The sequence below is a fragment of the Paramormyrops kingsleyae genome, chromosome 10, assembly GCF_048594095.1.
Source record: "Paramormyrops kingsleyae isolate MSU_618 chromosome 10, PKINGS_0.4, whole genome shotgun sequence".
NCBI lineage: Eukaryota > Metazoa > Chordata > Actinopteri > Osteoglossiformes > Mormyridae > Paramormyrops > Paramormyrops kingsleyae.
The window spans coordinates 25,177,785-25,191,845 of NC_132806.1; the positions used below are offsets into that span (position 1 = coordinate 25,177,785).

Below are 14,061 nucleotides of genomic sequence, written 5' to 3' on the forward strand. Positions count from 1 at the left end.
TTTCTCGTGGCGGCTACAGAACAGCAAAGAGACGTTTGAGACTGAACTAGCTTCCACACAAAGACGACGCATAGTCAGTAAGTAATCTTACACACATCTAAAAGTGCGCCTTACAAAGGCTGTACATAAACGAATGCAACATGACACCAATCCGTAGCAATTGTGTCCCTAGTCATTTTTCGGTTTCTTGATGGAAAAAAGAACTATCAGAAATAATGTAACCCAACCCAATATCTAAACAGCCCTAAGTATAAATCATGAATATGTAAACGGACATATAATTAAAATGGAATTTGTGAAAGCACAAGATGACTTATATGTTTCATAAGCTCTCAATGTTACAATGTCAATACAATGAGGTTTATATTGGAAAGCTCCGACAATACTATGTGGAATCAAACATTTGACCAGTGCCCTAGACTTAATGTAACTTTTGCAGGAACATTGTGTGGGATGTGTTGAGTTCTCAGTTCCTGATAGTTCCACACCGTTTTCACCCACGACAAGAAGGTGCACCATTAGGCAATCAGGCATTCTGCAACCAAATATACAAATTCTAAAATGGGTCTCCAAAGGCATCCTCTGGCTATGATCACAGGGAATCAATAACTTACATGAGCAAGATGGATTCAGTTCCCCATGTGTTCTTCTGAACATACGGCCGGCATAATGAAAAATACACCCTTTCATTGACAGATTTAATATTTCATTCTTCAACTAAATCAATTCATCCGGGCTGTCAAATAATCAATCAATATTTCTTTATGTCTTATCTGTGTCTTATAATTCAGGGCTTTACCTTTTAGCATGTTGCACATTTCTAATTTAGTTTTCAGTATCATTTCATTTCAGTATCATGTGAGCATCATTGCTTCTCTCCACAGCACACCTTGTATTACAGTCCATCTTATCACTGTTACACATTGCACTAATTACACGTCAAAAGGGTGGTGATGTTTAAAAAGGGGATTTAGTGGAATTTAGATATTGACTAATTCTTATTTGTCTTTATACGCTTCTTCTCATCACTTACTATATTCTTCCCAGTATTGTAATAACCATGTCACGCGCTGTGTTTTGGTAATTGGTAGCACTCCTCTCGCGGTTGCCCGTTCTTCCGGGTTTCTGGGCGGGGCGTGGTCACATGGCCGGGGACGTGGAACGTCAGTCTTCCGCGTGCCTTGCACATACCGAACTACATATCCCTGAGTCCCAGGCGAGCGGAAGCGCTCTGTACGACACACAGTGGATTAAGTAGGAAAACAGAAGTACCTAAGGAGCGTGATCGAAGTCGCCTATAAATGATCGGCAAGCGCAGATTCCGGGATCCGAAGTAAACAGCCAGTAGGTATGCGACTCTCGGTACATCTGCATCGCCCCTATTTGTGCCTCCTCGTCGCCGACGGCGATCATGGCATGACATGCTTAGTAAACCAGCTCACTGGCTAGCTGTCGATCCACAAAGTGAGAGTAGTGACATTTTTCGCTTGGCTGCTCGTACGCTGTGGGAATCCTCGTGCCTAGTCGCAGCAAAACATTGCTTCCAGGTTGCTAAATAATTCATTAGAAACTGATGAATGATTCGCCTCGCCTTTTGATATTCGCTGACTAATAATCATGCGGACATCATGGCTGAGCAGGCTAGCTGCAGGGTGTTTTGGGCAGTTATGTGCGTAATGTTATTGCTTAGTGTTAGCTGAGTATTTGAGCGTCGAAACACTGACAGTTGCCACGTATTACGTTTCGTGCTACGCTTTCCTAAAATAAATAACGTACACTGTCTGTTTGGCTAATGTTTTACTCGATGGATACATAGCTCAGCGAATCGCAATAACTAGTTAGATATGAGTCACTGGGCAAGTCAGCTGTAGACCGCGGAAGTGCGGATCATACGCGAAAAGAAATCCTTACTTCCCATAAAGACCCAGGAGTTAAGGCCCAGTTCTCTCTTTGGTGAAGAGTGTTTACTTCTAAATCTTGTATTTTTATGCCAGTTGAGCTCCTGTCAGGACTGTGGCCGGAGTGTTCGCCCCCACTCCCCCACCACCCCCCAGCACTCCAGCCGTTCATCCGCCGTTTCGGTGACCGGTCCCTGGATCTCCCCAGTTGCCATGGCGATCCTGTTTGCGGTGGTAGCTCGTGGCACCACCATCCTAGCCAAGCACGCTTGGTGCGGGGGCAACTTTCTGGAGGTGACGGAGCAGATTTTAGCCAAGATCCCCTCCGAGAACAACAAGCTGACATACTCGCATGGCAGGTAGGAATTCTCTTTTCTCTCTCTCTACCATACTTCTTCCTCTAAACTCGGATTGACCATTAGCGCGATTTATAAGATTAAGCTGACATTGACAATTTGACAATCCCCGATTAAGCTTGACAAGATTCTGATGACCCATGCCTTTCCTTTCCTGTTTAGTTTTGGCAGTTAAACAAACCGAAAAACACAAGTACAGTAATTAGTACATAATAGATGCCTGTATTTCTGTAATTAAATGTTATTCTCTCTGTTCCTAGCTATTTATTTCACTACATTTGCCACGACAGAATTATCTACCTGTGCATCACAGATGATGTGAGTATCAGCTGATCATTTGGGTGATTTTTAATTGCATGAATTTTATTGCATTTGTTATGGCTAGTAAATGTTTTGTGTCAGGTGTGTGTGTGTGTGTGTGTGTGTGTATATCAGTCAGTCAGAACTTTAGCTTTGTTGTGAATAAATTAGTGGCTGCCTTGCATTGAATCCTAATTTTTTTAAATGATGGTTTAGAAAATTTACTTTACCACCCTCAGGACTTTGAGAGGTCAAGAGCGTTCAGCTTCCTGAACGAGGTGAAGAAGCGCTTCCAGACGACGTACGGGTCGCGGGCGCAGACGGCCTTGCCCTACGCCATGAACAGCGAGTTCTCCAGCACACTCGCTGCACAAATGGTATGTAAACTGACCGATCAAAGCTCAGCTGTTGGATGTTCTGAGATCCACCAAAAAATGGACCCTATTCTGCTACTTTGTACCATTTATGTGTTTGTGCATCAAATAATGTGAAGTTCTCCATCATTTATGAGGATGCTTTGGACATAGTATGGAAGGCTGTTCTTCTAAGGGCATCAAAGGAGAATCTGTATGATCATCTTACTGTAGCATCAGGGTGTATGATGTTCCAAAAGGCTTCTAGTGAACCTGTTTTGGTTTTGGAGGCCCCTTTTCCTCCACAAAGCAGGCTCTCGGGATCTCATGATGCTCATGTGACCACAGCCTCTAGCCCTGGGGGCAGAAGACTTAATTTTAGTGCCCATGTGAATGTATGAGGAGAAACCCTTCAAGGATAACAAAAACCCACATCACCTTCTGCATTCATTTATCCAGTAGCCTCCACAGTCTAGAGGTCAAATGAATAACCTTTGGGGAACATAGCTCTGGATCTGCTGCCCACAGTGAGCGTGCAGGGCTGTGCAGCATTGTCTGCTCCAAGAAACCAGGAGAGGGACTGTACTGTGATACAGGCCTAGTTTGTTGTTTTTTTTGAAAGGATGCTATTCAAGTTGATAGACAATGCAACGTGTCTCCCACCCCAACAGAAACACCACTCGGATCCGCGGGGGTCGGACCGCATCACAGAGACCCAGATGCAGGTGGACGACCTGAAGGGCATTATGGTCCGCAACATCGGTGAGATGCGTTCGACACATCTTTACTCCCAGGTGCTAGATAACTGTGGTTTGAAGAGCTCCACAGTTCTGAGCTCTTCGCTTTTGAGTCCGTCATGCAAGACTCATCTGTTTTTCTGCAGACCTTGTGGCACAGAGGGGAGAGAAACTGGAGCTGCTGATCGACAAAACTGAAAGCTTGGTGGATTCCGTCAGTATAATTTATTGGGGTCGTAACCACATAGTGATCAGAAGAGTCATTTACAGTATGTAGAAATACTAAGTTATGACGCCTGTTCCTGTCGTCTTATTGTCTTTCTGTGTTTTTCTAGTCTGTTACCTTCAAAACCACCAGCCGTAATCTGGCAAGGGCCATATGCATGAAGAACCTGAAAATAACGCTCATCATTGTGCTAGTGTCTGTGGTGAGTAGCCACCTTTTTCACTTTCCTCATACTGAAATAGGCAGCAGTTAGCAACACTCACCAATCAATGGGTGTAATATAGAGCATTCCATTCCATGCTGTGCAAAAGTCTTAGGCAGTCAAAGAGAGTGATGTTTCAGTGATCTTCATATTGGTGTAAAACTATGATTTTATGTCTGTCACAGTGTGCCAACTTCAAAACCTCTCATAAAACCAGTATTTGCATCAGTATTTTTTTGACTTGACCACTGCCCTGCATTGTTTGGCTAATCAATACCCCATTGAGCTATTTAACAAACGAAGTTAATTAATGAATCGAGCTGGTGGTGAAATTTAATGAATACATGGAACGGCTGAGGTGGCCCTGAGGAGAGGTTTGGGAACCAAAGTGGTGTTCATCTAGTCATCCAACAAGATATCAGAGTCTTGGAGAAAAGAAGAAATTTTATTTTTATTGTGTTATTGTTTATTTGCATGTATTGTAACATTAAACAGATTTTTTTTCCCCGAGCACATATACACTTACTACCTAGATAAATAGCTTTAAACATTTTATTTGGCTGCCTTCAACTTTTGCTCAGCATTCTATGTCCATTACCATGCTGTATTGGGACTCCCCCCCCCCCCCAGGTCGTCCTGTACATCATCGTTTCTGCTGCGTGTGGGGGTCTCAGCTGGCCCAGCTGCGTGAAGAAGTAAAGCCGAAGGACAGGAGATGACCCCTGATCCTTCCCTCCCCCACCTGTAAAAGCCTAGGGGACTGAGCCACTCTTACAGCCAAACACCACTTGAACTGCACCCCACTATCCCCACTTCATGCGGCTCATCCTCTGTCTGTCCGTCTGCCCGCCCCTCTGGAGCAGATAAGGTCAGCTGGGAAACACGCCAGTAAACGCCCTCCCCTCAGATGTCATTGACGGCCCGCTGCACAACTCCCATGTACTCGCACTTATCCTCGGAATGATTGACTCAGTTCACTGTCTAGCTAATTTGTATGCGTGAGATTCCATATTTCGTTAACCACTCGATAGACTTCTGAGCAAAAGTATGATTTTGGTCAACAAACTGTATAGTGATGAAGTAACTAAAATGTACCTGCTTTTACAAGAAGAGTCTTGCACTGCTGCCTTGACTACGCATGTGTTTCTACTTAAAGACTGAAAATGTGTGTGATCATCATAGAAGCCTCCCTCCCCCAACTGAGCTCCTATCCAGAATACCGAGTTTGGGGGCAGTCAGCTGGCTGTGATGCTGAGATTCGCACCCGCATGGATTGAGATACAGTTGAGCCTTCCGTGTTGTTGCGGTTTAAACGGACCTCTTGCTCCTCTTGTTTGGGAATAATTGCATTTCATGGGACACAAGTGGAGAACGCCATTTTGCTACTTCTGACCTGAAGGCTGACCTTTAACCTCTTAGATGGACTGATATTGAGTCTATAAAAATGGTTTCTGTAATATATTTGAAGTGTGGGCATACTCAGTATACCAGGTGGTTATGTCAGGGGTGGATTCTTTGTGAATACTTGTGTAACAAGTTAATCTGTTGACATGCCGGGTGCCACTAAGTACTAGATCTATAGTCACCTTTCATCTAAATCATTACAAGTAATCTTGTTGTAGTAAGTCCAGTGACTTTTTTATATATATAGGAGGACTCGCATCTTTTTTCTGCTTATCTAATAATCCATGGGGGAGCGACTGGATGATCTTCATGCCAAATACATCACAACGATATCTGAAGATACCATTGATTGATTCTGCAGTGTGCCAATTGTTTGGCTTCTGAGTTCAGCTATTAAGAACTGTGGAATTGATGAAACAGTTGTTGACATACCTTGACTTTTAATGACAGGGGGCTCTTGAGTGGGGGGGCCTTAGGGGTTACCGAGACTTGAGGGTTACCGAGACTTGAGGGAGCAGTAGCAGGTGATTAAAATTGATTTCCCCTCATGATTGGCTACAAGGTTTCAGCGGTTTTTCCCGTAGAGTTTGAATGATAGGGAGCGGTGTGTTGTGTCTTCCCCAATGACGTATGTCTAATGGAAGTATCACCAGGCCCTAAACTTGCCTTCTGGAATTGTCTGTAATGTCCATGCAAACATTAGGGTCAGAAGGACCAGGGCAATTCTGGGAGGGTGCCAACAGAGGACCGGTCTGCCCTAAAGCCTTCATGTTCAGTTGAGGAATCTACCAGGCTAGAGCAGTTTCCTGATATTTCTTTTTTTTTAGCCCTCATGCTCCCCTGAAGAGGTGCCTGTGATGACGGAGAGTAGATAAGGGTTACGCTTCTTCCAGGGCATTTGGGACCGGACAGGATTTTAGCGGTCAGCTATCGGAGCCATCAAGTATCCATTGAGTGACAAGACGGGTTGAAAGGTACTTTCATAGGTCGTTGTCAGGTATTTATGTATGTACAATGTAGTTTTAACCTCATGTGATTCTCCTGCCATAATATTGTATGATATGTTGTATGTGTTTTATTTTATTACTTTCTTTTTCCACATTTGAACAAATAAAGCAGACTATGCTATTCCGTGTTGGCGTTTTTATTTAAGGGAAGGAGTGCTGCAGTATTTTTTTTTTTTAAAGAATGTGACCCACTTCTGCTTTTACAGGTGTACTTTCTGGAGTCTATATTTGTCTGAAATGTGACTCGAGAGAAGAAAAGCAGTGCAAACAACACGCGGACATGTGGAAAGATTTTAAAATGGTTATAAAATGCTGCATTAAAATGTGTAGTGAACAAAATGGTAAAAATGAAGTGTTATGGGTAAAATACATAATTTACTGGAATATATGTCAAGTACATCCGGTTCCGAGGAAGGGAAGTACAGCATGACCTAGTGCCACCTAATGAAATGCTTGCCGTTCCAGTTATTTGCAGTCTTGTCCTCTTCCATCTGTGATCTAGATCTTGAAGAACTGGGTAAACAAGACTATGTCATCATAATGACATCATAAGCATGGGACAACAGGCTGGGAATCAACAGGTGTTTCTCTGCTCTGGGACCCTCATGAAGACGTCTAGGACTGGCTTGACTTCTTTCAGTCTAAAAGAAAAATACGACGAGGAAATGATTTAGACGTGAGGTATTTTAGAAGAACGATTATGAATCAGTCACCCAGCCAAATTACAAGCCCCCAAAAGAAGCACCAACAGCACCTATTTTGAGCTCCAAATCAGCCTTTCTGTTGGCTTGCCGAGTCTCCCTCTTCCTTGAGCTGGTGTTTTCACCTTGGGGGGAAAAAAACAAACATAAGCTCATTCAGATTGTCGTCCGTGAGTGGTAGGGAATTCTGTGTGACAGCACCTACACTCTGGAATACACTCCCTCACAGTCTGCGAGAGGTACACCCTGTTAATACTTTCAAGCATCAATTGAAAACTCAATATAATGTGTCTACCAGTACATAACATTCTCATTGTCATAGTTTTGCTGTTGCTCTTGTAGCTGTATCTGCATTGCTTTTATTGTATTATTGTTTGCATTATAAAGCATCCTCAAATGTGAGAAAGGTACTATATAAATAAATCATTAATTATTATTATTATATTATTATTAAAGACATCTGATTTGTCAGTTTTTGCAGCCATGACACATCCCATCATTGAAGTAACAAAGTCTGGTGCTACGTTCTTAAAAAAAATTAAAATTGCAAGTATATAGTCTATTTTTATTTATAATGATTTAATTCCTCACTATTCCTTTCCAGGATATTCTGTTTGTTCTCGTTTGTCTCTGCACTTTGTATTTTTTTGGACTACATGTTTGTTTGTCTGCACTTTACGCACCTTGCCGCTGTATGCGCAAGAATTTCCCCCTTTGATCAATAAAGTTTTATCTTATCTTATTATCTCATTCACATTTGGAATAAATATGTATTGAAAGGTTGGTGGTCTTACTGTGAGCCCATAGGCCTGGGTCGCGCTCTGGGTCATGGGGGCTGTCAGGCTGTGGCTTGTCAGTCTTCTTGTAGCAGTAATCTTGGTCTGGGGGCCCAAATGTCTGGAGAACATTTTCCATCTGTTTTATTTTATTTTTTTTGTTTTCATGTTCAAGTATTTTATCCCCCCATCTTACAACAATTTATCCAGCACAGGGCTGGGGGGCAAGTGCTTCTTGTCAGACAGTTATTTTTATTTCAATTTTTAGAAACAACATTCATGGTATTACTGTACATTTCCGAGACTTGTATTCTCTTTGGCTGATCTTGGGTTAATTTGCAAGTCCATAGTAGTGAACTTTGTCTGACTCACAATACATTGAATCCCAAAAGCTCACTGATGTTCTTAGTCACATTGTTGCTCAGACACAGTCAAAGCAGACGTGGATTTTACCATCAACATCAGAACAGTGAGCTGAAGTACTGAGAGCAAAGACTGTAGTTGCTGAAGATTATTGCAGAAGCCGCCTTACATGCCCCTATTATCCTGTTAGACGCGTCGCTTAGCATAAGCCAACTTCAATGAGAGTGAGGACAAAGGCAGCTTAGCTAATGTTTGACTGAGTGCCTAAAAGAACTGTTTTGTAGTACTGAGTTATATATGATTACGAGAACTAAACAACACCCTCCTGCATGGACAACGAGTTACTGAAAATGGATAGATATGTTATTGAGGGTTATATAGCAATGGTGCTTTAAAGATTAGTATAAGCTGTTCCTGTGATAAATGGTAAGAGACTGATGTCTTTGGCACTAAAGCTGCATTCCAACAAACGACTGCAGTACAAACAGACCTTTAGTAGCCCATCTGCAGTTTGACAACGTGAGGTATATTTCTGCTAGCAATACCAGCAAGGACCAGATTTGCACTGAGGCTGCTATGAGCCCTTCCAGCAGGGGCATTACAGACATTACAAAATGGAATTTAACTAAATATAAATTAAAATGATATTAAAGACTTGCATTTGCATTTGACCCAGCATCCTGGAAGCTAACACTATTCATGTAGTGTGAAAAATCTCTTTAATTCATGCAAAAATCCTAGGTTGCTGAGAAAGTGGTCATCTAAAATGGCCAGTAATTACAGCAGGCTGCAAAATGCCAATCGTTGCATATTAGTAAAGTTAATTTCAGTGCAGCTTTCTTTATAATCTTGATTGCACTTCGTAAGCAAGACAACTGCATAAGGAAACAGGGTGGAGGAATGAGCCGGGAGAAGAGGTTTCTGAGACACCCTACTAAGCTCTAACTGAAGTAAAGTCGTCTTAGAAGCCAACAGCAGATGATCAGGCCATTAAAAAGAACAGGCTTTCTGCAGCAGTGGTGGCTCTATAATAGAACATAGCATGGATTCTGACCTTGTCTGGCCACATGAAGCTGATGAAGAGGATAGCAGGCAGACCCACGGTGAAGACATACAGAGCCCAGAGCCAGGGGCGCTGCTCCGTCGCCATCAGAAGCTGCATCAGCAGGCCAGGCTACAGTGGGGATCACAGGACATTTACATTAGCTTATTTAGTGACGTACAGGTGAGGGAAGCTTGGAGTTACAGAGCAGCCAGCATCCCTGGAGCAGTTGGGGTTAAGGACCTTAGTCAAGGGTCCAAAGGTGATATTATTACTGTAACAGCTACAAACGAAAGGTTATATGGATTATAATAGATTCAAGGCTGAAAGGCTTCATGGTCGGCACAAATGTTAAGCAAGAGCAAGCCATGGTTATTGTGGGCCTAAAGTCCTTCTCACAGTCTGTCTCTGCCCCCAGGTGTCTGTCGTCCACCGTTGGGCCACTGTGACGTCGGAGCACAGCAGTATGTTGTCAAAGAGCACATCCCCTGTCGTTGACCACAGCTCCAGCCCCACTGCGGCTACTGGACTCATCTGGAATGGCTGTGAGTCCTCAAAGTACTCCGGGTTAGTGACCGTCCTTGGGCTCCACTGCCCCTGCGGGACAAATTAGCAGCATGGGGCATGATATTCAATCTTAAAGTCCCAGCCTTAGGAGGACGCTGTAAGGGCAATAAACAGAAAGTGAACAAATGGGCATCAACTGGACAAACTTGGTACCTGGTAATTAGGATTCTGAATAAGTGGAGGGCTCCACTTTCCCTTATAGGCTGGGTTTGAGATTAATGGAGGTTCCCATTGGCCACATCCAACCGCATCAGAGCAGACTGGATTGGAAACCAGAGGAGGCTCCCATTTCCCATCCATGTCCTCATCCCTGTGGAGCAAAGGGATTCTGTTTTGTTCCTGCTGCTCTTTTTGCTGAGATGACTCTGGAGTGCTTAACAGAAGCATGTAACACCAAAATGTCCAGTGGTTAAAGAAACTGGGACTTCCGTATCAAATGTTGCAAGCACTAGTCCAGGGGTAGGTAACCCTGATCCTTGAGTGCTGGTACCCAGCGGGTTTCCCATCCTACCTGGTCTCTGATGAACCACATCTGATCTCAGGCAGATAGTAACTCATCAGGTAGGATAGAAAACCTGCTGGAAACTGGCACTCCAGGATCAGGGTTACCTACCTCTGCTCTAGTCCCAGGAAGTAATTTGATATAATCATGATGAATAGGTTACTACTGATATGGTCAGTATACAGCTGTGTGAAGGATCAGAAGTGCCCTACTCAGAAAATAGATAACGGAGGTCTTCCTGCTGACAGACGTGACAATGAGAGCAGGACTCACCAGTCATCTGGACGTTGGGCTTCTGGATCTGAGATGAAGGGCTGCTCGTCCTCCAGCCAGCCGTGTACTCTCTGGGCTGCAGGGTCAGGGATGAGCTCAGGGGCCTCTTCATCCCTAGGAAGATGGCAAATATGTCTGAACAGAACCTCAGTGTTAAGGACTCCATCGGGCATTCACAACATCCACTGAAGACCACTGATGATGGGGAAATATTACACATTGCAGCGTGGAAAACATTGTTCTATGAGATTGTCATTGGCTCAATGACTTCACAGCATTTAGCTCTGTTGGTGTGACGTCAGAATGATCTCTAATGGTTCCTGATGTGGTGCAGGAATGAAACGCTCATTGATTGCTGCAGTTGGTGATACAGTTTATAGTTTTCCCAAAACAAATCTTCACAGTAAACCCTCATATAACTCAACTGCATAAAAACATCAATTGTTTCCGCATTATGTTTCTATATAGGACTAGGGTTACAAAGAACCTGTATTGATCTTATTGGCCTGGATTGATTCAATCACTTTGGTTTGCCTTTGAATTCCGGCTTGACAGACAGCTTACCAGTCCATTGGTTTTCTTGCCATGGGGTCAGGGATACGTGGTCTATCATCCCAGTCTGCAGGCTTGGTGTCATGGGGATCAGCGACCTCTTGAGGTGGATTCACAGATGGGTCCACATCCTCCAAAAGGCTGCCCTTACTTACCAGGTACTCGTCAATCAGAATTTCATACCTGTTATCAGGATATAATCCTACATGCAGACAGAGCACAACAAAGAAAGGTGTAATATTGTAGAATCCCGTTGTAGGTTCTAAAGGAATTCCAATAGGGATAAACATGCCTTAGCCTATGAAACTCACTCAATGTGTACAGATGAGGTTGACGGTCAGTGAAATATCTGCTCAGGTCCTCTGCTGTTTGCCGGGCGTGTTTCTCCTGATACTTTCCAGTTAGCGGGTTCCGGTGGCGAAAGATGAAATATATCTTCTGGTTGCCACCACACTTATCCGGACCAAACATGATGGTGTATGGGGTGGTGTCACAAAATTGGCTCTGAAGGAATACAGAACAGCTGTCCCTGAAGAAAGCACAGCAACATCTTTTAACGATGCTTTGAAGATGAAAGCCAAATTTAACGTGATCCTATTTATAGTTAGTTCCTTGCGTAAAAGGATTGTATTTCTGTTCTGTGGACCTCAAAATGGCAGTCGTTTACTGAACGCTATGAAGCACCTGAGGGAGAATTAAAGCCGTACTTACCAGACGGAGATGATCCGTGTGGGTAAGCAGTTTAATGTAGGCCCCACCACAGTCAACTCCGTTCTGGAATAGGACTTCGTATCTGTACATTAACACGCTGCAGTCAGGCCAAATCCAAACAAAGGCCTTTAGATAAGCCAGAATGGCTTATTTTTTGCCACAGTGCTTTTATGGCTTAATTGTGCAGGAGCTGTGAAGTCACAGAAACTCACTGCAAGATGAGAGGCTTGTCTGTGAAGTGGAAGATGGTGCGTAAATATGCCGCGATGGCATGGTGTCGACCTGGGGACTTCAGCACCAGACCCCTGTTTCCAGACGTGCCCTCCTCCACAGCCCACCGCCCTGTTTCCGCAAGCAATCAGCAATTTATCCGATTTAATGCTATACATTCCATTTCCATACCCATGTATATCTTTTATATTTTTCTCTATATTTCTCTATATTGTGTGTATATTTTACATATACAACTACATCTAGCTTCGCTTTAATATATTTTTTTATTGATAGTTTATATATATGTCTTATATGCTTAACTACTGTGCCATTGTTTTGTTTTTCTTTTTTTTGGATCATCTCGAGGAGTGACCTTTCATTGTGTACTGCACATATGACAATAAAATTCCTTAAATCTCGAATCAGTAGTTGAACTGAATTTATGTTCTCTCAAAATAATGTTATATTTGCTGAAATCTGTGAGATCACCACATGCAGCTTAACCCAGACTAGAAGGTGGAAATACAGAATTATAGTACACTATAATCCTGAGTGAATCTGAATACTGCCCAGTACCCACCATTGTACTTAAGGATGTCTTCCTTTTCAGCTTTCTGTGCTTTGGACAACACCCATTTCCTAAAACGGTGACGTTAACTGACATTATCAAATTAGGCTTTTTATTAGCAGACATCGGTTTCAGACAAACTATGCAATTCCTGGATTATCTTACATCTTTTTTCACATAATTCTGGGCAACGTAAGACATTGACGTATAAGAGAAATTATATATATCAACTCTGCAAGTATTGATTTTATTAGATGAACTATATTTATCCCAGAGGGAAATTCTTGCACTTGTTTGCAGTTCAAAAGAGTGGCTGCTTTTCATTTGAGTTACTAAATACATTTCATGCAGGATTTTGGAGATGAATACCTATCCAACGGACCAGAGTCAAATGTCTCGGCAAAATGAGCTTCCTCTGGAATTGCAGGAGATCTGTACGTATTCTGGAAAATACATAGGTAGAGCACCACTGCTAAGACTGAAGACACGTCTGGAATGGTGAAATAATGACATTGCAGCATGAATGAACAAGAGCAGAGCTCCGAGCTCCAGACCTGCCTTCCTTCGTCTGCCAAGGTCAAGAAAAGACAAGCGCAGAGGGAAATCGCAGATTGCAGTTTCATTATCACTGCGGGGAAACATCGACGGTCACCGACAGATAATAGAGCAAAAGTCTGAAAACAACTCAGTAAATTAACACACTAAGAAAAACCCACAAGTGATGATTTAAATACAGCACATCTCTGTTGTATATTCAGTGCATCATTTTTTCCCCCACAAAGGGGCGCTGTTCACAAAACACCATCAAAAATTAACACTCACAATTAATCATCTTTGTCCAATAAAAATACCATGAACTATTAGAATCCCAGGTTATTTGTAAAAAAAAAAAAGGAGCTGCATGTTAGAGGAATAATGAAATTACAAAATAATTTGCCATTCAATCGATTCATATAGCACCAAAAGAAATGCACCTTTACTGTACCTGAGATTCCAGCCAAGCCGATCTTTAGCCTTACATTGAGGAACAGCTCTTGAAACCCTGTGTAATTCTACTTGGACTTTGTCCCTTAGCCGAGTGTAGGAAAGATGCTGGGTCAGCCATTTCAGCTCGTAGGCTTAATTATTACCGGCTTTTACACAGAAACTAACACATATTTAAGCCAAAACAAAAGGTTGTACGTTGCATTCATGTTTTAATTAAAATTTCACAATTATCAACTGATACATCTTTGCATTATTGTTGTCTTTGTCTTTGTATGTTAATGTACATTAAATATGTTTGCTGGGTATTAAAAAGAGGAGAAATG

The 14,061-nt window shown here is 42.6% G+C and overlaps 2 protein-coding genes across 6 annotated transcripts; one reads left to right on the top strand and one right to left on the bottom strand.

Annotated features, from left to right (window-relative positions):
* The first annotated feature begins 8 nt into the window (after positions 1-8).
* Positions 9-6,604, top strand: sybl1 (synaptobrevin-like 1). Of its 3 annotated transcripts, none has more exons than XM_023816392.2 (8): positions 9-77; positions 1,995-2,257; positions 2,515-2,572; positions 2,794-2,931; positions 3,579-3,669; positions 3,791-3,858; positions 3,980-4,072; positions 4,703-6,604. In XM_023816392.2, the coding sequence occupies exons 2-8, from the start codon at positions 2,112-2,114 to the stop codon at positions 4,769-4,771; spliced, it is 663 nt and encodes a 220-aa protein (XP_023672160.1). In that variant the 5' UTR covers positions 9-77; positions 1,995-2,111; the 3' UTR covers positions 4,772-6,604. The 3 variants fall into 3 exon arrangements, with proteins under 3 accessions (XP_023672160.1, XP_023672159.1, XP_023672158.1); XM_023816391.2 differs by lacking the exon at positions 9-77 and adding an exon at positions 1,185-1,344; XM_023816390.2 differs by lacking the exon at positions 9-77 and adding an exon at positions 1,190-1,348.
* A 156-nt stretch (positions 6,605-6,760) lies between these two features.
* LOC111846321 (calnexin) lies at positions 6,761-13,794 on the bottom strand. 3 transcript variants are annotated; one of them, XM_023816388.2, is made up of 14 exons: positions 13,306-13,380; positions 13,134-13,194; positions 12,764-12,822; positions 12,183-12,312; positions 11,971-12,052; positions 11,571-11,788; positions 11,272-11,461; positions 10,708-10,821; positions 10,086-10,242; positions 9,765-9,962; positions 9,378-9,497; positions 7,979-8,081; positions 7,238-7,309; positions 6,761-7,124 (listed from the first exon to the last, which is right to left on the bottom strand). In XM_023816388.2, exons 4-14 carry the CDS (start codon positions 12,241-12,243, stop codon positions 7,120-7,122), a joined length of 1,320 nt encoding a protein of 439 aa, XP_023672156.1. In that variant the 5' UTR covers positions 12,244-12,312; positions 12,764-12,822; positions 13,134-13,194; positions 13,306-13,380; the 3' UTR covers positions 6,761-7,119. The 3 variants fall into 3 exon arrangements, with proteins under 3 accessions (XP_023672156.1, XP_023672153.2, XP_072573681.1); XM_023816385.2 differs by lacking the exon at positions 13,306-13,380 and having other exon boundaries at positions 11,571-11,763; positions 13,121-13,299; XM_072717580.1 differs by lacking the exons at positions 12,764-12,822; positions 13,134-13,194; positions 13,306-13,380 and adding an exon at positions 13,737-13,794.
* Between the last annotated feature and the right edge of the window lie 267 nt (positions 13,795-14,061).

Coding starts and splice junctions, on each gene's coding strand:
- sybl1 (XM_023816392.2), top strand. CDS start 2,112: ATGGCGATCCTGTTTGCGGTGGTAGCTCGTGGCACCACCATCCTAGCC. Junction 2,932..3,578: donor GCACACTCGCTGCACAAATG/GTATGTAAACTG, acceptor CCACCCCAACAG/AAACACCACTCGGATCCGCG. Junction 3,670..3,790: donor CATTATGGTCCGCAACATCG/GTGAGATGCGTT, acceptor GTTTTTCTGCAG/ACCTTGTGGCACAGAGGGGA.
- LOC111846321 (XM_023816385.2), bottom strand. CDS start 13,272: ATGCTGCAATGTCATTATTTCACCATTCCAGACGTGTCTTCAGTCTTA. Junction 11,462..11,570: donor ACCTCATCTGTACACATTGA/GTGAGTTTCATA, acceptor GTCTGCATGTAG/GATTATATCCTGATAACAGG. Junction 10,822..11,271: donor GCAAGAAAACCAATGGACTG/GTAAGCTGTCTG, acceptor CCATCTTCCTAG/GGATGAAGAGGCCCCTGAGC.